Consider the following 21,308-nt stretch of genomic DNA (forward strand, 5'->3'; position numbering starts at 1 on the left):
GGTGAGGGACCGAATGCAGCTCCTGGGCTGGAGCACAGAGGGACAGCAGGAAGACCAACACCAAAACCCACTGGGCGAGTGGAGCACTGTCCGCACACACATCCCCCAGTCCCCATCCCTGCTGGGAAGAGCCGTCCATGAGCAGCCAGGAGAGCATGCACCATTGCTTCCATCTCACCAGGTAACTGGGGCCTCGACCTCTCCTGGAGAGGGGTCTGGACAGGGATGAAGCAAGGAGGTCGCTCAAGGTGATCGCTGCAAACTCAATGCTGGCAGGTCTGTCCATCTTCGCAGTGGGGAGCCCCCTGAGGTGTGGGGTCCCAAGCAGGGCAGGAGGCTGCCTTGCAGCTCGTCTGAGGGGATCTAGTTGGTCCATACTCTTGGCAGCTCTGATCACCTCTCCTTGCAGGTGTGAAACCTTCTCCTCATCCTCTCTGCGCCCAGGCCACACACCAGTCCCAGCAGCACCGTGGCAGCATAGCTCTTGGCTGTAGGTGCTGCAGGGGATCGGCTGTCGCAGGGAAGCTGGGATTGGGGCAGGGCTCTGTGGGGAAAACCTCATCTGAGGGAGCAGTAAGAGGCCAGAGAGGGGGATTTCACTCGAGTACCTCGAGAGTTGGGGAAGGCGTTCCGCAGCTTCTCCATGATGTCTTCCAGGCACACGCTGACTTCCTGGGTTTTGGCTTCCACATCATCTGCAGCAGGAAAGAGGGCAGATGGGGTGGTGGTGAGCAGGCTCTCTGGGCATCCACCTCACCAGCCAGCATCTCTGCAGGATGGCAAGGTGCAGGCAGCTTCCTGCAGCATTGAACCAAGGGAGCGGGGCTGAGTGCTCAGCCCAACCCCAGTCCTCACCTGCAGCTTCCGTGTCAGGGGTGTTGTGCTCTTTCTCCTTTGCCTGACTGCCTTCAGACTGATGCGGAGAGGAAGCCAAGGAAGAGGCTGCTGAACTGTTGCCATCTGACTCTGCTGGAGGCTGGAGAGAGAAGGGGGGTTGTCACCATCCTCTGTCCTTGTCCTCCCCCACTTCTGATCATCCCTTTCGCCACTGCCCCAACTCTGTTATGGCAAAGGCCACCCCAAGGATGGGCTTCCCTGGATCCTTGCTCTGACAGTACCTGCAGCAGCAGCTCCCTCAGCCGGTGCAGCTGGGACTCCAGCTGCTTGTTGTGGTCCTCCAGAATCTGCATGCGGGTCTCCAGGCGGCTCTTGTGCTGCCGGAGGATTCGTGCTTCTGCTAGGAGCTCATCGTTATGTGGGTCTTGCACTGATTCGGGGGAGCCTGTAGCCAAGGTTGGAGACTCCACTGCCTCATCATGCTGCCATTTCAAACGTCTCAGCTCTCCCTGGAGTACCCTGCAAGATAGCCTAGGTCAGCATCACTGCTCTCCTTTCTAAAGCCTGCTGGAAACACCCAACAGCTGCACACTGGGGATGGCCCATGACTCAGAGACAAAACAATCCTGGAGGCTTTGCCAGATGTGAAGCTTGCGGACCAGCACACTCCTGGACTTTGTCCCTGCACCACAGGGTGGCCTGCCTGCAGCTCTACCCCTCAGGCAGTTTACAAAAAGACATGCAACTGCTTTCTAAGAGGCTGAAAACAAGGGCAGGGAAAGGATCACCTCCTCCTGAGCCAATCCACCCTGCCTAGAGCCTCACCTCATGTGGTCCAGAGCAGTACCACAACTGTTTGCAAGGGTCTCAGGGACAAGAGAGACAGCAGTGCCCTGCGTGCACTTCAACTATTTTGGGGTTCAGGAGGGGAACAGGTTCTGGGGATGGAGGCAGGAACATTTTGGGGAACAGAGTCTTCTCCGTTCCTTGAAGAGCACACCCTCACTGAGTGGTCCCATAAACATTTTAGGGCTCAGCCTAGACACCTTCCAAACCAGCCCACTCAGCTCCTCTGATCCCCAGCTCCAGCCCCAGCAGTTATCCCCTGGCTCCACTCTGAGCTCTGCCAGGCTTCTCCAGCCCTTTCACCTTAGGCTATAAACCCCACTTTCAGAGTTGCCCGTGCCCCTACCTGTTTTCATCCTCTAAGTGGGCGAGGATTCGCTCCAGCTCTCCTTTGTCATCCATGCTGAGGCTTCCTGGAACCTGCTGGCTGCCCCCAGGCTCTCTGTCGGTGATGGGGCTGGAATGGCGCAGCAGGTACTGGTCCTCGTCCCTGTTGCAGCAGGTGGAGAAACACCTTAGTGAGAAACATCAGTCTCATGAGATTTGTGTGCCCTTGGGGAAGGACAGCCTGGAGGGAGATGGTTTCATATGGAAGCTCATTCTGGCTGCTCCAGGTCTAGAGCTCAGAAGTGGCTCAGCAACACTGGGTAGCTGGGGGTGCCCAGGAGCCTCAGACTCAAAGGAGCTGGGAAGGAAAGCATTTCTGTGCCCTGGCTAGACAGGGATGGAGCCACAGGAGCCCTGACTTGGCAGGAGGTGAGGAGGAGGGAAAGGAGGCAGAACTCACAGGCTATCGTCAGGGGACAGGCTGTCATTGAAGAAGGAACAGTTCTGGCTTTCCATCTCTGCAAGCCTGGAAGAAAGAGAAACAGGTTGAGATATGGTCAGAGACACCCTGAATGTCTGCTTGATGCACGCTACTTATGGCAGCCTCTGCAAGACCCCTCTCTGGCAGGGTCTCCCAGCAGGCCTGCACCAATCTGCCCCCCTTTACAGGCTCTAGAGAGTTTTGCCTTTTTAGAAAACAAAAGACACTGCTGCTCTCGGGTGACAGTCTCTGGAATAAAGGTCTGCTGCCATGCAGCTCGCTCAGCCTCCTTTCACATAAGCAAAGGGCTGAAAGCATGCCAGCTCCAGCCTAGGGCCTGAGCTACAGGCTCCCTGTGCTCCTTGGGTCCCCACTCTGCCTGAACCCATGGTGAGAGCAGAGGCATTACAAACAACAAGGCAGCAGCCATGGGAAGTGTGCAAGCAGCACTGGTGAGCGCACAGGCAGAGCAAGACATTGAGGGATCTGCCTGGTGAGAATCCAACCAGCAGCTCATACTGAGAAGAGCAGGAGGGTACATGGAGGCTGCTTCATCACCAAGACACCTGCTGTCAAATGCATGGCATTTGCTGCCAATTTGCATGGCATTAGCCATGTCCCAGGCAGGAGAAAAGTGGTGCAGGCCTCTTCCCAACAGCACTGCAGCCTGAGCCACCACAGCCAGCCTCTGCCTGCCAGGCAGCATGCTGGGAAGCGTGGAGGGGGCTGCGGGCAGCAAGAGCTCGCCACGCGTCTGCCCCGAAACCCCTCCACACCCATTGGAGTCATGCTCCGTGCCCTGGCGTGACAGGAGTGCCCAGTGGTGATACCTGCTGGCAAAGTGCTCGATCCGGGAGTGGGTGTCAGCATGTGGTAACATCGGGGAGGAGGCTGGTCTGGAAGAGACGTACACTGGTCGGAAAGGCTTGGCAGTTCTCGCTCAAAGTTAGGGCTTGGAGAGGCTGCCCTGGTCTCATGTGGGCTGAGAAGAGCCAGGGACAGGCTGGAGAGGGAGACTGAAATCTCTGCTTCTCCAAGAACTAGGTGCCGTATCACCCCCAGAGCAAGTGCCCCCTCCAGCCCTCCCAGGGGAGCCCTGTCTTGCAGCTAAGATGCTGCTTCCATCCATGGAGCCCACGTATCAGGCAGGGTTGAAAGACACAGCCCAGGGCACAGACAACTCACGTCTCAGAGAAGTCAGCCTCAAGTACGGACTGGACGGGCAGGTAACCTCTCTGCGGGTGCTTGCTGAAATACTGCTTGGACCGAAATTTGTTCTTCAGTGTTGTGGCAAAGTCTCTCATGTTCTCACTGGATGTAGTCTGCAGAGACACAAACATTACCAAGAGGCTGCTTAATGAAAAGTGGGGGACCACATGTCAGCATCCACAGGAAAGAAGTCCCTTCAGGCTGGGCACGAACTCCACAGAGGAAGAGGCAGACACAGCTGAGGAAGCAGGAAGGGCACACGGCAGCTCTGTCAGCCTGTCACGGGGCCTTGCACAAGCCAAACTGGGCATTGGTGGGTGCCATGCATCCTGCTCACCACGAGCCCCAGAATAGCAGGGATACAGGCAACCTCCAGCATGCAGAGGGAAATAAAAACACACAAGAGATCCACTTCTGGAGCTGCACCAGCCTAAACATCGCACGGCTGCTGCCGTTGATGGGGAACTGCTCTGAGCCAAGACCCTCCCAGCGCAGCCCAGCTCCATACCGGGGTGTAGTACTCCATGATGGGGTAGTGCAGCTTGTTGCCCTTGCTGGCCCGCCCAGTGAGGAAGCAAGTCTGGCAGATATCCACATTGAACTGCTTCAGGCTCCGATACCTGGAGAGATCAAGAGGCCACAGAGAAGCAGCAAGAGTCAGCAAAACCACATCATTTTGGAGCCCAAGAAGAGCTCAGCAGGGGACAGAGGTGGTCTGTGTTGCTCTCACACCCCACTGAACCCACAGTGCTGATGGATAAGTCCCCAGAAAAGCATCCTGCTCCTTCCCCTCTGCTGGCACCTGGTCTGGCCTGCCTGAAACACTGCTGCTGCAGAGCTCTAGGTTCCCCCAACAGCACAGAGCAAATTCAGCTCCCTCCTGCAGGACACCATGTACTTCCATTGGGGGCCAAGGTCCCATATCACAACCCCTACCTGAAGCCCTTGATGGGGCACTGCCGGCAGACGGAGCACTTGGTCTGGTGCTTCACCTGCTCAGCTATGGTCACCCGGTGCAGCACGGCCAGCCACACCATGGACTGTGGCTCCAGGTTGGCCCACTCCAGGAACTGGGATGCCTCGATGGCAGGCTTCCCATTGCTCTGGGGAGGGGAGAGGAAGGGGCTACTTAGAGCTGGGACCCAGCTGTGATGGTGTGCAAGCTCCTTGCCACCTCCGAGAGACTCTCCCCAGCATGGCTGCTGCAGAGGGGGCGGCACGGGCCATGGCACCCTACTTACAAAGCGGAAGCAGCTACGGATGCTGGGCTCCACGTTGCTGCCCCCAAATGCCGCCACTTCCCCCAGCTGGCGTGGGACCTGGATGGCCTCGTGGAGCAGGACGCCAAGGTGCCGCTGGTCACACAGTCCCCCGGTGTTCGCCACTTGGCTGAAGAGATCTGCCGGCAGGACGGACACATAGCCCCATTAGAGACACGGCTGATGCCCTGATACACTGGGCAGGACACAGGCACGGGGCAGCAGTGTGTGGATCAGACCAGAGGCCCCATTGCCTGTCTCCAGCAGGGAGCTCAAATCAGAAGGAAAAACTGAGCTATGATTAAATAACCTTCACCAGTATCCTTCCAGCTCCCAATAACCATGAGTTTAGAGTCTTCTTGAGACAGGTTACATACATCACTTCTTTAACAGCCACAGCTGGCTTGTCCTCTATGAATCTGCCCAATCCCTCTATTTAACCCCTTGATGTTTCTTATGCTAACTTCTCCACAGTATCCCATGGCAGAGAGTACCATGGTTAAAATGCAGTGAGGAAAGGGGCTTCCTTTAATTTGGCTGAAACCTACTTCCCAGCCATGCACCCCCGGGTTTTTTTCCTTCTGGGAATCACTGGATAACTGTTGCCTGTTTGCCTTCTCTGCACTGTTCCTTATAGTGCCATGCAAGCAAGATCACCGCAGCACTAGTCAGTCTGCAAAAATGCCTCCTAATTTAGGCAGCGTAGGCCTGGGGAGGGAGGGAGGAAGGGAGAGGTGGTGATGCAAGCAGATTAGTCACTGCAGGAAAGCTGTTTCTCTGCTCTTCCTGGGCAAAGAAGGCTAAGCCAGGAAACAGTTCTGCTTTCCCCAGGTTACTCCACACCAGGCCCTGGGGTATGGAGACGGGGCACTCACACTGAAACTTCTCCTTGACCTCTGTTCCACACAGACATGCAATGCCCGTCTTGAAGGAGAGAGCCCTCATCTTCCCACTGCGGCCACTGCAAAGCAAGATATTGCACAGGTTTGCAAATGTTTTGGAGGGTTTTTTTATGCAGGGGGGTCAGCAAGGCAAGCCTGCACCAGGCAGCCCCCTCGCTAGTGGCCAGGGCCTTTTTGCAGCACTGCCAGCTGGAAGAGTAACATGGAGGTTTCCTTCCAAGCATGGCAGCTCCACAGCTCAGGGGAATGCCGAGGGAGTGGTACCTGTCAAAGACATTCAGCAGCCAGTTGAGGCTCATATCCACACAGAGTGGCACATTCACCAGGATGCCCCGCTCCTCCTCCAGCCTCTCGTAGAGGGCAGTCAGGCAGTGGATGACCTCCACCACGTCCATCGCCCGGTCACTGGGCTGCAGGTCATGCTCATTGAAGATTTCCAAGGCCGTGGCCAGGGTTACCATGTCCACTGCACAGAAAGCACAGGTGGAGGGATCAGAGGCACAGAGGAAAACAGGAGAGGTGAAAACCAAGAGGAGGGAGACACAGTCCTGCCCTGCCCTGGGGCAGTCTCAGCCCCACTGCGGTGGGGAAGATGCTGGCAGGATGGGCACAGCTCCCAGAATTGCTCTCCCATCCATAAACCCCTCCCAAAATAGCCACATCTCCACCTATAGTCAACTTGGACCACCATTCTGTGTGGCCTTCTTTCCCTGTTGCTGTGGCCAACCATGGCCACAAAAATGCTACCCATGAAAGGCACTGTGCAGAGCCACAGGTGCCCAGAGCCAGCCTCCCACATGCTGGGTCCCTGTGGGGCTGGTGTGGGGAGGTGAGGGGCCACAGAGCCACACAGACCATATGAACAGCTGCCCAGAGGTGGAGCAGTCCTGTCTCCAGCTCTGACTGGCTGCGGGTGTCAGGGCACAAACCTAAAATGGGGCTAGGACAGTACAAGCTGCCCTGGCTACCCTGCTTTCAGATTTCTATGGCCACAGGTTGTATGTGCTATCATGTTTAGCAGCCAACAATCTTACTTTCCTGAAAATCTTTCAATTTCTGAGACTATTTATGTTTTCAGTGCCTGGGGGATCACGTGCCATTTCCACATTGTAACTTCACTCTGTGGAAAACTCCTCCCTTCTCCTGTCAAAGCTGCTGACAGTTGCACTGGGGCACCCCACTTCATACACCAGTATCGCTCCTGCTCACCCTTGTGTCCATACTGCCCATGACTGCATATGGCTCTGGCATGTTGCACACTGCCTCTTTCCTACATGGCCACTCATTCCACCAAACCTCTCATCACGGGGAAGCTGCCTTGGCAGCCTCTTTGCCCTTCTCAAGTATGTCTTGAGCAAGAAGCACTTATTCATGTTCTTCCACGTCATTTCTGGGTTGGGAAGAAGGCACCAGCACAGCATGTGAGATGCAAGAGATGGGCAAAGATGCACAAGCAGCACATGGAAGGGCTCTTCTTTGCTCTCTGCCCTTTTCCCCACCATATCTGGTGTTTCTCCAGCCACTGCTGCATGGCAACTTTGCAGGGTGGCAAAAGCTAACTGCTGCTTTCCCCCATTTGCACTACATCAGCCCTGAATATCCCCAGGTATGGGGCAGCCTGGTCACCACAGCATCATGAAACTACTCCGCCACCAGGGTTCAACTCCCTTGAGTACCAAACTTCCTCTCACCCTCACTCAACCTTCTTCCAGGCCTTTCACAAGATGTCAAGGAGCACAGGTCTGCCTGGGACCCCACTGCTGCCTGGCTGTGTCTCCTCCCCATTGGGAATGATTAATTCATGAGGGGTTTTCCTTCATCCTGCTGCTGTTTCATTTTGACAGAGCCTTAGGTGAGAGGCCTTACCAAAAGCTCTCCAGCAGCCAAGGATGCTGCATCTATCAGATTCCCATCCACCTGCTCACCAATTCCCTTGGAAACTCCTCAGCAGCTCCCGAGGAGCAGCTTCCTCTCAGAGACCCACGCATAGTGTTTAACTCCTGTCGCATCATATCCACCTCGCTATTAATCCTCGTTTCAACTGGAGTTTTACCAACAGTGCAGAAGTCAGGTTTATTGGCTCCCTTCCTCCTCTTTAAGTAGTGGAGCCCTCTCTGCCCCTGCCAGCAAGGCTGGTTTCTACTCTTGGTTACATCCATGGCTTCTCTGGGCTCCTTTGGAGGTACTGGGTGAGCCTCTGCCTGATCCCACAACTTTGTAACTCTGAGATGGACCTCTTTGTTCTCAAATCTCATTGACTAACACCTGCCCTTGAGGCATTTCCACCCTATGCCTGCAAAGAAGCTGACACAGACACCTTGCTGGTGGATTTGCTCAGCTTTCCAGCCACAACTCATCTTCCTAGTGCTTCTCGCCTCAGCTACCTGTCCCCTGGTGGGCTCCTGCCTTTGATGTGCTGATAAAAGCTTGTGTTAGTTTAATGCCTTTATCAAGGGAGACTCAGCAGGAGGGAAATACTTCCTGCACTCACATCGCAGGGCTTTTTGCACCCGTCGTAGCTTCATAGCCGTCCGATATGCTGAGAACTTGATGTTATTCAAATCCGCTGCAATAACACAGGAAAAGAAGAATAAAACCACAGCTCGACATCCTTATCTCCAGGGCAGGAAGCAGCAGCTGCAGTTCCCAGACTCCAGCCCCACCAGCAGAAGCAGAGTGTGTGCAGTAGGAGGAGGGGCAGAGCCTGGCAGGTGGTTGCACCCCATTGCTTTGGGGGGGCCCTGTGCCACAGAGGGGAGCAGGCGGGCTGGGGGGATCTCACATAGCACCCCAAACTGCGAAAAGGCGGATGCTATTCGAATGGCTTTGTGGCAGCCTCCTTACCCAGTGTCTGGTACAACTCCGTCATCTTTGGGTGGTCCCAGCATGTCGTCTGGGCCTGGTGACTGGAAGGAAAATAGAAGGAAACCAAGAGTCAAACTGGGAATTAAGCAGCTGCCATGAGAGATTAAAAAAGGACCTGGCCAGCCCTGGAAGCAAGTCCCCCAGTGCCTGCAGACACTGGGGCTGCTGCACCGCAGTGAGCACACTCCCCAGCCACAGCAGCGTGGAGGATGCCCACAGAACCACTTGCTGCCAGGCCCCCCTCCTTCCAGCCAGTGTCCCCCCTCATATGGGGCATCTCAGCAGGCAGGAAAAGAGTGGCTTTGCCAGGTTGGGGGTCACATGCTTTGCTGGAGGTCAGTGCTTAGGCCAGTCTGCTCACTGCCCCCCACTCCTAATTGGTCCCTAATTCCTATTCCCACTGGGCCAGAGAAGACCACGGGCTGCAGTTGGGAGCACACTCACTTGATGTAGTATGGCACTTTGTTGGGGGAAATGGCTCGCTCCCAGGGGACCTGGACAGAGGCTGCAAGGAGAGAGACACAGATGTCGGATCAACACCAAATGCTCCTTTACGTTGATTCTGTTTCTGATGAGAGCCCAGTGGGACTGTGCCAGCAGGTCGGTCAGAGGCCAGCAGCCTCTGAAGAGGCTGTACCTTCCCAAATCACCAGCTGGGGGTGTTGAAGCGGGCAAGTTAATGCTGCCTATAAGACGCAAGACTGCTGGTCTTGTCAGAGGCATCTTGCCTCTCTTGAGACGGGGGCACTGAATCTGGCTGAGCTCAGAACTCAGGAAGAGATGCTTCATGACGCTTTGATGATGCCCAAGGAAACGCTGTGGTTACCAGCGGGCAGGACTCATAGCAGCTGGGATTTGGACACACACAGAGCACTGCCCGTTATGGCCAGGCTTGGGCACCCACAGCATCTGCTGTTTCCATTACTCATGCTCTGTGTGTCAGCTGCAGCATCTAGGGAAGATGAGGACGCATCCCATGCCAGTTGCCGGCCACCCTATGTTTGTTATCTAGAGGATGAAAGCCCTTTTATGATCCTCAGCTATTTTCCCTTGTCACAGGCAGCTTATCAATTCCCGCAACTGGAAAAGTCGCTCTTCCTTTCAGATAGGAGGACATGGTCTGCAGAGAAACACAGGCCAACAAACCCCACTGCTGGGCTCAGCATTTCCAAGGATGGACCCCAGACTCTGGAGCACAACCGGCTGCCCATCCTTTGCAGGACTGAGAGCCACCAGCCAGCAGCAGCTCAGCTTTGTAGGAACAGCATCCCTCTGCCTCACCACGTGAACAAAAGCCTCCTTAACGTGCACATTTTTGGCCTCCGAATGACTAACATGGGGTATGGGGGGCTGCCTTTTTCTGCCATCTGTTGTCTTGCCCACCCAGTCTCTGAGGCTGGCACACTACCAGCGTCACCTGGGAGCTGCTGCTGCGAGTGTCACAGCTCTGCGCTCTGAAGGGGAACCACACTCATGTCCCACCCTTGGTCCCACAAGGTGAGGTAGCACAACGCTGACTTTGGGAGATGCCTTCTGCTCTGGTTTCTGTGCACCAGGCACTGGCCTGGGCCCTTTCCTAGCTGTGTGTATGGCTCTGGGCCCGGCAACAGTACCCTGCACCCAATTCTCCTGTGCCATAGCCCATGCTAAGCCCTCTGCAGAGGCAGCCTCACGGCAGGAAGCCAGGAGGAACCTCTCACGTACAGGAGAGGAAGTGCTGGGAGCCTGGTCCGAAGTCCCGGTGGGCGTCTTGGAGCTGCTTCAGGCGTTCGTTTATGGAGGCCTGGAGAAAGGGACAGAAGAATTCAATGGCAGCCCATCAGGCATTTCAGATTGAAGCCCCATTCAGGAAGGCTTATGCGTGGACTCAGACATGCCCCAGCACGCAGGTCCTCTTCCTTCTTCATCTGCCTTGGTATTTGCATTCCCCAGTCCACTCAGCCCTCTACACCTCCTCCCACAGTCTGAGGCAGCACAGGCCACATCTCCAGCTCACCTGTATCCATATTTTCACAGACATCAATAAAACCACAGCTGGTACTGACCCCTCCATCAGATCCTGATTCTTCTCAAGACAGCATCCTTTGTTCCTCCCATTGCCTTTTCCTGCTCAAGACCTCTACAGATTTACCAGCCACTTTCCTCACACTGAACTGATGCTCTCCTCCTCCAGGAACACCAGCTATACCATCCCTGCTATGCCAAGCCTTACTTTATCGTCCTTGAAGCTCAGCAGTGACAGCCCTTCCCCAGCATCCTCCTGCCTGTAACTTATTTGCAGTGCTTGGTCCTTCCCACCTGCAGCTGCTTCCAGCGCGTGTTGATCTGCTCCAGGGTACGGGAGTTCTCCATGGACAGGTGGACATCTGAGATGGCAAGCTGGTGCGCAAGATCATTGACCACTTTCACCCCATCCTTCATGGGGGAGAGCTCCTCTTTGAACAGCTGGAGTCCCATGCCCAGGGGAACAGGCACAGGGCAGGGTAAGAAAGAAAAGAAGCAGGCGAGTGGTCAGGACTTGGATCCGATTCCTCTGCTACAAGCTAGGGTGGTCTAGTGACTGGCAACATGCTGCTGACTAGCCCTTCCCACAGTGTACTTTAGCAGGGGGAGAAAAAAACAAGAAAACAAACCAGCCAGACTGGAGATTACTCAAATCTCCTGAGAAGTGGGATGTGGACAATGGCTCATCTATGCTGAGCCACTGTACCTATGTAAGGTCTGTGCCATGACAAGGCGCTCAGCACAGCCAATTGCTCAGGACACTGCGGACCAAATCCACACTCGCAAAGCTAGGGGGCTGTTGGCAGGAGGACTGGCCCCTGAGACCCCAAGTAAGGAGGCTGCATTGGACTGAGCAGTCAGGAGAAGCAGCATTGCCCTCCTGGGAAGCAGCATCTCATCACCTCTGGGGCCAAGGCTGGAGCCTTCTCAGAGCCAGAAGTACCTTGGTCGACTGGATGTGCTCTGGCAAGGAGTCAATGAAGAGGTCCCCAATGGGTTCCCAGGTTTCACGCACGCTTTCAGCCTGGTCCAGTGTCGTGCTGAGCTCCTCCATGGCCCCTTTAATCTCTAGCAGCTGCTCCAGTGTCCGTTCAATGTGGCGGTGCTGGTCCACACACCGGGCCGTGAGCTTCTCCCACAGCTCACTGGCCACGTTTGCCTGCTTCCAGACAAAGCGGCTGATGTTTTGGATCCGGTGCCGGGGAGAGACATCTGTGAAGGCAAAGCAGACAGGGAACAGAGAGCAAAAATGAGATCCCAGCCCAGAGGAGAGTGGGCAAGAGAGGGAGGGAGGGCAGGAAAAAGGGAGATAAAAAAATCTAGGGAAAACTGGAAAGAGGGAGGGAAACCAAGTGATAACACCTGGTTATCTGCACCAACTCCTCTAGGTATCCAGCCTGTCCACAGACCTCTGTCTGCTGTCTGTCCTCACAAGCAGAAGTCCTGCTGCCCTTTAAAAACCTACCCAGAGCACATTTGATACTGTCTCATAAGATGCACCCCATCATGGGCTGTGCCAGCAGCCTCTGCCTTTGCCCAGGACAGAAGCACCTCTCTGTGCCGGTCTGACATTTGGGCAAAGGATTGGAAACAGCCTGGTGCATGATGGTGCGAGGCAGAGCACTGATGTGCTGCTTTGTGCCACACCAACCATCTCCAGCTCAGCCCAGGAGGACCTCTGCTGTGCTATGGGAAAACAAGGAAGGGGGAGCTCCACAGACCTTTGCTTTCTGAAGTTGGTTCTTCTAATTCCTCAAATGGATGCTGGGAAAGGAAAGCCTGTGCCGACTCCAGGACAGAGTAAATGTATGGTCCCCGAGACTTCACTTCTTCCATGAAAGCCTGGAAAACACAGAGATGAGACAGCAGGCTGAGCTGGAGAATTGTGCCCCTGCTGCCCTCTCACCAAGGGCTGAGGTGATTTATTCACTCCAGGGCCCAAACCTCACTGGAGACACAGAGAGAAGTTAAAAGAGAAACATTTTTGCAGTTCGTGGAAGGAATGACCACCTGCAAGAAGGTGGCTCCTGCAGAGGTCTGGACTGCAGCTTTGCTGGAGAGGGGAGGTGGAACAGCAAACCCAAAAGGGTGTGTTGAGCCAGGGCTGTGCAAGAGGAACTGGTTTATTGATGATGCTTTCACAGGACTGCTTGGAGATGCTCCTCACTCATGCAGCGAGACCATGGTCGTGCAAGCAGTCCTTCCAGCAGCTGTTCAGCAACAGGTCCAGCTGCCAGAGGAGCAAGGAGAGGAACAGCAGGATGCCCCAAAGCAGCACATATGCCAGGGCGGACCTCGGAGGCAGGCTGGTTTAGGATGGCCTCTTCTCCTCTCCAACTGCAGCCCCCCACTGGTTCTGTCTGCTGGATTGGCTATTTGTGCGCCGGGGAAGTGGCTAGCTCCAGCGAGGATGAGGGATAGCAACAGTAAGCAGCAGTTTAGTTTTGTTTTCAAGGTAAAAACAACTAAAGCCCAACAGCCACTTGCAGTAAGAATGAAATGCTCTGATCAAGGAAGCAGGAAACTGATCTGTCTGGGTTTACTCCAGTTCCAGATATGATGATAACATGCTACTGCAGGAATCACTCATGTCCTGACCACCAGGTTGCCTTTAGACCAACTTACCTCCTCAGGGCCCGAGATCCCAAAAGCAAAGGCCAGTAAGAGGCAATTCCCTCTGTTGCAGAGGTAGGACACAAGGAGGAAACTAGGAGAGAAGTGATGGGGCCCACTACCAGCTGCAGCAGCTGCAGATGACTTGAGGTCATAATGCAGATTTATTGTCTAAAACCAGATGGGCTCCACCTGTTGCGTGCTATGGGTATTTGCTACGGGACTGGGGCTCTGCCATTCCATAGGAAGCAGAGATGAAGGTGGGCGAGGACTGGTACACTCACAGGCTGTGGGCATGGGCAGTGACACGAGGCAGCGGTCCCAGGCAGGGCTGCCCACCTGCAGCTCATCTTAGCAGTGAACGGCTGCAGGGGAGGTGTGAAGGAACATACCGCGTGCGTCTCCTTTTCCTGCTGCACCAGGAGGACATCACCCCTCAGGGGCAGCTGTGCAGAGAGCTCCTCATCCTTCTGCCCGAGCCAGTCTATTATCTCCTGGAGAGGCACCTGCAGCTTCCCACTGTGGTCAGAAAAGGCCTCCAGCCGAGCCCTGGCAGGAGAGTGAGGACAGCAGGATGGAGGTCAGACAGGAGAGGAGCAGGTTCCCCGGGGAGAGAAGGCACAGCACCACCATGGCTGGGGTGGTGACCCCAGGCACCCACAGGACCCCACCAGTGACTGGCAGCATGCCTCAGCATGGTCTATGCATGACCCTCCGCCAGCACAGATGCTGCACTGCTAGGTGAGGTGAAGCATGGAGGCATTGGGGAGAGGAAACTCTGAGACTATTCATCACCCTGGAGCCCAGAGCAGAGGACAGAGTCACTTTGCATCTGCCTGTGGGTCAGGGCTGTGCTCTGGGTAGCACAGAGGGCTTGCCTCAGCATTTACATGACTGGGCAGCTTCCAGGAGCCTTGCATTAAGGCAGGAGACAATTAACACGCCCCAGTTAAGCTCTCTGTCATGCTGGCTGTGGAGCTGCAACCTCTGACAGTCTGGAAGGCATGTTCCCCCTGCACAGTGGAGGGGGCTCCCAGCAAAGGCACAAGCGCAGAGGAGGTGGCAGCAAGGCCGTGGGACAAAAAGAGACAAGCCGCAGAAACAGCAGCAGCAGAGGATGGAGAAAGCAGCAGAAAGTGCGAAGGAGGGGAGGGGAGAGGAGGACAGGATGGGTGGAAATGGAGGGGATGCTTTTCAGTGTAGGGAGAAAGACTCAGAGGTCTGTGGACAAGAGGGGAAACCAAGCCAAGGTCACTGTGGATTCATACGGCTCATCAAGCAAACAAGTTCAAAAACCTCCTGACAAACACATGCTGCAGGCAAGGCTGGAAGGCCAAGCCAGCCCTGGAGCTTGCTCCAGGCAGGGACTCTTACCGAAGGCTGTGGGATTTCTTTTTGATCTCGTTCCAGCAAAGATTCATCTCCAGAGGGGCCCAGGGCCTGGCACCACTGCTTGGAGCCCGGGAGGTTACACACAAAGGTCCTGCACCATCCTGTGAGGCTTCAACCTGGGCAGAAACAGAACCACGCTGCATCCAGAGGTCACTGCCTAGTGCTTATGACACTTGCCTGTGGACACCTACCCCCCCGCTCCCCGTGTTGACCCTGCCTGGCTTTTCAACTCCCAAGGGGGCTGCCTGGCTTCCAGAGGGGTCTGTTAGCAGCTCCAGGGAAGCTCATGGTCATGCCTGGAGGAAGGATGCAGTGCCAGCTCCAGCAGCACTAAGAGCAAAGGTTGAAGGAAGGGCTTACTGCGTATCTCCTGTTCTGAAGGATCTCTGTGCTCCTCAGTTATCCAGCAATGAACTTTTCTCACTGCTAGGTATTAAATCAGAGCTGGCCCTTGTGTGTCACAGTCCCTGCAGGGCTAACAGTGATTTATTTCCACGCCATACAGGGCTGCTGTGCTTCAAGAAGAGGCGAGCACCATGGGTCCTGTTATTCCTAGGGAACAAGGGGAACTGCCAACCTCCTTCACGCCATCCCCAGTACTGGGAGCTGCCACCTGCTCCTCTACAGAAGCACAAGGGTATTCCATGCCTGCACAGCAAATCTGAGATGCCGCTTCTCCTCCACAGATGCTGCTTCTCCTCTGCACCTCTCCAGAATGAGCAGTGGTGGGAAGGATGCTCTGTGAGGCCGTGGAGCAGATGACAGCAAATCCTAACCCAGCCACACAAAGGAAGCACACTTTGTACCATGCCACTCAGCCTGGAAAACTGGCTGCTGATACCTGGACAACAAATCCTCAGTGGCTGGGGGAAGGAATCCTCTCCTGAACTTTTAGCACTGTATCATGCTCCTGCTCGTGATGGCAGCAAAGACATCGTTGTACTTGCTGGCGACAGTAACACACACCAGCAGGACTAGAAGCACCTCACATAGGACTCGGTGAGTGAGAGGGGATTTCCTCTCTGAAAAATAGTTTGTTGTGCAAAATACACAGACACATTGCATTTCCACAAGTGAGACGTTGATGCGCTTTGTTCTGGAAATGGCACCATTTCGATCTAATGCTACTTTGATATTAGAGCTCATTTATGATAATTATCCCCAGGTGATTAATCAAGCATAATTAACTGCATTAGCACTTTCTAAACAGCACATACAACAGGCACCACTTTGCCAGAGAAGGGCAGCCACCTCTGGGGGAAAGCAGCAGCTCTTCCAAAGGGAATGTGGAGATACGTGTTACTTGTCCTGTCCAAGGGCTCCTGGAGGTGTCCAGGGGACAGATCCAGTCAAGCCAAGGAGAACAACAGGCAGGAGGAAACCATCAGACAAGGAATTTGGCCGCACAGCTAAAACAATACCCCCTCCATCCCAGTTCTCAGAGAGAAATCAAATGATCACTGAGACTGGTGCTAAGTTTGCTTCATCTAAAAACATCTAACACTAGACTGTTCTCTGCCTCCCCATCCTGCCACTCCAAGAGCATCAAGAAAACAAAGAAAACCATCACCCACAGAGTTCACAGGAATCTTGGGGCCATGAATAATAAACCACTCAAGCTAAAATTGCTGCTTGCATGTAGAAAATTCAATACTCTGCATGTGAACATCCTCATGACACTGAAGTAGGTTAGCCCCATAGTGCGGCCAGGGAACACTCCAGCCCTCCCCTCTAACCCAGAGGATACCAAAGGAAGGGATCAGCTCTACCTGGGTGCAACTGCAGCACAGCTCAGCAGACAACACAGTCTTCCCAGCCTTGTTTGAAGAAGTTAAAAGCCCCCCAAGCCTGCAACTCACAGACCATCCCCAGCAGATGAGCCAGTGACAGTGGCCAAGCAGGGCATCTGCTCCCCTAGAACAAAACCCCTGCAAGCAAGCAGAGGGTAAAAGCAGTGCTTTCCCTCTAAGCATCCCTTCCCCAGAGCCTCAGCAGCAGCAGCCTGGATCTGCATTCCCCCTCCACCCTTGAACAGCTTTATTTTCAGGCACAGAACACTCACACAAGCTCTGGCGAGCGCATCTACCTGTGCTTAGCCACAGATCCAATGCAGGGCTGCTCAGCTTTGCCGGAGGAGCAGGCATCGCCTCCCACCCCTCCGGGTGCCACCAGGCACCCGGCAGGGAAGCAGGCAAGTGCCCTGTGCTTACCAGAGCGGGCCGCCCTGAGAACTGACCCCCCAGGAATCTGGAGGGGGGCGGCTGTGCCTCGCAGCCAGCCTCAATCTCAGCTTTGTCCGGTGGCATTCCAGCAGCCTCCAACCTGCCTTAACCCCAGTGGTGCCATCGTGGCCGCCTGCAAAGCACAAAGGGGACAGAGATCTGTGTGCTGCAGGGCACCCTGGCATGGGAAAGGTCTTTGCGGGAAGCTGGCTGTGCACAGAGGGATTGCTCTGGGCACTGGGGAAGATCCACCTCTGCAAGGGCATGACAAAGGTGATGGTGGGCTGGGCTGGGGTGACCAGCAGACACCTTGCCCTCAGATGATGGAGCGCGTGCAGGGCAGACAGGGGTGTTTGCCAGGGAAGAGATTTACCCAGGGAATGGCCCCAGCAAGCTTTGGCTACCTGGAATGTAAATAGTCAGGTCCTTGAGACCTAACCCCCAAGAAGCCAAAGATGCCCTTGTGCCCACCATGTGCCCCAGCCCAGCACTGGGTGCCAGCACAGATGTTCCTGCCCACCTAGACTGGGTGCAAATAGTTTGTTTTTGCCAGAAGGCTCTGGGCTGGCTCCTTGTGCCCCCCACAGTCCTGCTGCCCAGCATTGTTTCCGTGCTCTCCTCCACCTACAGGGAGGGAATGAAAAGCTCCCTGTATCTCTCTCTCCCTCTCTTCCCCTCCTTCCCTGCCTGCACATCTGACTGCTGCCGTCTCTCCCTCTAGAACCAGCACGGCCAGCCTCCTCTCCCCACCACCTCCCAGGCCCAACAGATGCAGAACCAGCTCCCAGACTGAAGGAGGGGGGCTTCAGCAAGGCCAGGGCACAACTAAGGATGAGTTGTCTGCAGCCTGCAGAGAACTTTCAGGACAAGCAAGGAAAAGAGAGGAAGGCTGTTTCCTAGGTGGCAACACCTACACCTGTGAGGAGGAGGGCATGGCAGACCCTTTGAATGAGGCAGGCTGTCATTTAACATTGCAGGAGCTAGCAGCCAACTGGTGCATGGCACCCAACACACTGATGCCCACACAGAAGGAAGCCAGGCTCAGGCAGGGAATGGGGGAAACCTGTAGTGGATATGACCTGAGCTGAGAATGTCTGCACCCTCACTGTGCGCTGTCTTGCAGCTCAGTGGTGGTGGGTCCCACAGGGTGTCCTGCCCCAGCTCCCCTCCCCTCTCCCAGCAAACCCCACAGGACTCTGACCCCCTCATAGAGGCTTGGACTGCTCAGGCAGCTCAGGAGGGCACTTCCCTGCTCATCTATCCCTCTCCCTCCTTGCTTCATCTGCTGGGCTGTTCATTAACCCCCCATGCACTGGCCTGGTAGCAGCTACCTAACAGCCACCCCAGGGCCAATAAGCCCTAACTCAGCTAGCAAAAGCCTGCTCCAGCTGCAAGCCTCATCCTTGCATGCTGCAGCCATTCCAGAGACAGCTCTGCCTTCCTCTTGTACACCCTGGCTCTCTGGGGCAGGATGGGTCCAGACAGATGGCAAGCCACAGCAGGGAGAGCCCCAGGCTCAGCCTTTGCTTTTCATGTTTGAAGCATGATGAAGAAGGAGAAGGCAGAGCCAGGGACCTCATTTGTCCTGGGAGCAACACTGCCAGTGCCCAAGGAAAACCGGCATTGTCCATCATCCCTTGTCAGGTAAGAGGTACCCTGGGGCCAACAGCTACAGGCAGCAAAGGGGAAACCATACTCTAGCAGAGTTGAGGCAGCGTTTCCCCAGCCTTGCTGTCCTGGGTGACTCAGGACAAGGTGCTAAACCAGCTTGTGACAGCTCAGTGCAGAGCACAAGGCAGGCAGCCTTGCAGACAGTCACCATCACACCTTTCTGTTCTCCTCCACTCTGCCCTGCCATTTACCCAGCAATCCTGGAGACCTTCACCTCTCTGCCTGGCTTTCGTGAGGACCCTGGCCTGCCAGTCAGAGACCCTGGAGGAAGGAGGAGGGAGACCAACAGCGTCAGCATCCACTTTCTGTTCCTCAAGGTAACTAGACTAGAAAGAGGTCAGGCTCCTCCTCTGCCTTACAGCATTCACCAGGGGCTTATTTCCAAACTCTTCTCTGCAAGCAGGAAGGTTAGAAACCTACATTTTCAGCAAAAGCTGATGTTCTTCCAAGTTTCCAGGAAAAAAGTAAACCCACCAAATACACAAAAGCTGTTAATGGTGGTCTCTTGCTCTTTATTTTGAAGGAAGCTTGAAATCCACCTCTGCAGGTTGTCACTCTTGCTCTACTTTCAAAAACACTTTGCAGCCAAAACGCTCAAGGAGAGCTAACATTCTCATTAAGTGCAAGCCGATGGGGGGGCTGGAGCTAACAGCTTTCCCTGCCACCAGGAACAGAGGTCCTGGTTTGCTCCACAGACGTTTGCAACCACTGCAAAAAGCTGCCATGAGAAAAGCTCCCAGACCCAGCTCTTACCTGAGGCAGTGGGTGGGCAGTGCTGCTGTGCTGCGCCTGGTCTGTAATGTGCCACTCAGGACATCGTGGGAGGACATAGGACCATTCCTGCATCACCAGGGGCTGCATCAGAACCGATGTTCATGGGGACAGAGACAACTCTGGGCACGAACACCTGAAAAGCAGCATGAGAATCCCTGGGTCAGTTTGCACCTCCTCACGGAGCTGACCCCCTTCCCAGGTGCCTAGTGTGCTTCCTTCACGAAGGCTGAAGACTAAAAGGATGCATTTGTTTTAATATATTTGTACTAATGTTGCAATCTTTTTTCACCTAAATGTCCAACTCTTTTTTGCATCTAATTATACAATTTGCTGTAATGATATCCTGTGTTAGTGAGTCCCACAGATTATGTTGCATTTTTAAAAAGGGTTGACTTTATTGAACTACAGGAGATGCCCAGGGTTTAAAGGAGGAGGTGAGAGAGGATCTCACTGTCATGTCCACTTATGTTTAGACATAATAGACATATCCCCATAACCAACAATATTTTCAAACATTCTTTTTCTCTTTTATGTTCAGAAGGAAAATTGCCTAAAGCCTCAGTCCCCCATACATGCATCTCACACTATCAGCTACCTTTTCATGAGTTTTTACCCATTCTGAGTTATAAAATTCCCTTTTTTATTCTGTTTTTAAAACTGTACGACCTATAAAGCCAGTTAGCAGCGGCCTCTTGTCTATTCTATAGATCTGAAATGCAGCCTCTGGTCACAATGCTGGTTTTTTTGTTGTTTGTACTCTGAATAAGCTAAAATAGTGATTTATCCCACTGCCAGAATCATCTTGGCTTTACAGAAAGACATCAGAAAATAAAGCCTAGAGAACAAGGTGCAAGGTAATATTTACTTGAATCTGGCAAATTTCTAGAACTGAAGCACAATCCCACAACTCTACATTTGGCTGGTGGTAGTGCCATGAAAGGAGCTGAGCACAAACATGTTCACAGCAGGATGGAGACCTAATGTACAAAAGCTGTGAACACTACACAGGGCTTTGCCCAGACCACACTCAGCACATCTGAGGTCAGATGAGCAAATCAAAAGTGTTGCTTGAATACTGCCTGTGATGGGTCAAGAGGCAGTGCTGAGGGACTGTGCTGCCTCCTGTCCAACCTACTACCTAACTTGGTGATTGCTTTCCTACTTTTAGAAGGAAACTATCACCTGGCTCCAGCAGCCAGACCTCCAAGTCCAAGCGGAGATGGGACTGCTTCCAAGGTACAGACAGAGCGATGCTGCTGGAAGAAGGTTGTTGACTCTTTCACACCCAGCTCACTTGGACCAGCTGAGAAACTTCCTGCTTGGTCCTGGCAGGGCAGGAGCAGGCAGCACATCCTGCACAGCCAGCAATCATGCTGGACAGCCTGGTGAGGAGAAAGCCCCCAGGACCTGGTACACGCTGCCCACCCCTCATGTTTTCACATCCCTCACTCCCTTGCCTGGGCTTTCACTGCCTCTCTCCCCTCCATTACACACATTAAGAGAACAGCTTATCCTGTTAGGATTTTTTAAATCCCTTAGTAATTTCTACAGCCATAATTCTCTCTCTCTCCAGCAGAACAGCCTGTGCCGAGCTCTCCAACATGCTGATAATCCAAGGTCCTGTCCTTTACCCCTCCTGCCCATTTGCACAAATGAACATCACAGACTGTGCATTGCAGCACCCTCACCCTGCTCCTTTCCCTGTGCAGGCATGATCATCAGGACACATTAATAGTTATAAATTCCAGGGTCTTCAAAGCCCCACAGCCTCGCGGGGCAAATTCACCTCATGCAACTCCAAGGGTACAGTGGATGATTTCCATCTTTGACAGCAGGTAACACCACGTCCTACTCCTCCAGTGCTTATGCTATTTGGGGTCTGAGCTGTCCCTGATCCTCTAAATGA

At 54.2% G+C, this 21,308-nt stretch overlaps 1 protein-coding gene across 1 annotated transcript; it reads right to left on the reverse strand.

The window, feature by feature from the left end:
- Positions 1-516: 516 nt before the first annotated feature.
- DRP2 (dystrophin related protein 2) lies at positions 517-14,779 on the reverse strand. Its single transcript, XM_010568819.1, has 21 exons — positions 14,718-14,779; positions 13,736-13,892; positions 12,452-12,572; positions 11,674-11,942; positions 11,025-11,171; positions 10,431-10,509; positions 9,171-9,231; positions 8,706-8,767; positions 8,353-8,427; positions 6,126-6,327; positions 5,835-5,920; positions 4,942-5,099; positions 4,637-4,803; positions 4,209-4,320; positions 3,677-3,813; positions 3,322-3,387; positions 2,471-2,536; positions 2,030-2,173; positions 1,119-1,356; positions 856-976; positions 517-695 (listed from the first exon to the last, which is right to left on the reverse strand). The coding sequence occupies exons 1-21, from the start codon at positions 14,762-14,764 to the stop codon at positions 559-561; spliced, it is 2,652 nt and encodes an 883-aa protein (XP_010567121.1). The 5' UTR covers positions 14,765-14,779; the 3' UTR covers positions 517-558.
- Positions 14,780-21,308: the final 6,529 nt, after the last annotated feature.

This window comes from Haliaeetus leucocephalus, unplaced genomic scaffold (genome assembly GCF_000737465.1).
Source record: "Haliaeetus leucocephalus isolate CR32 unplaced genomic scaffold, Haliaeetus_leucocephalus-4.0 Scaffold258, whole genome shotgun sequence".
Lineage (NCBI taxonomy): Eukaryota > Metazoa > Chordata > Aves > Accipitriformes > Accipitridae > Haliaeetus > Haliaeetus leucocephalus.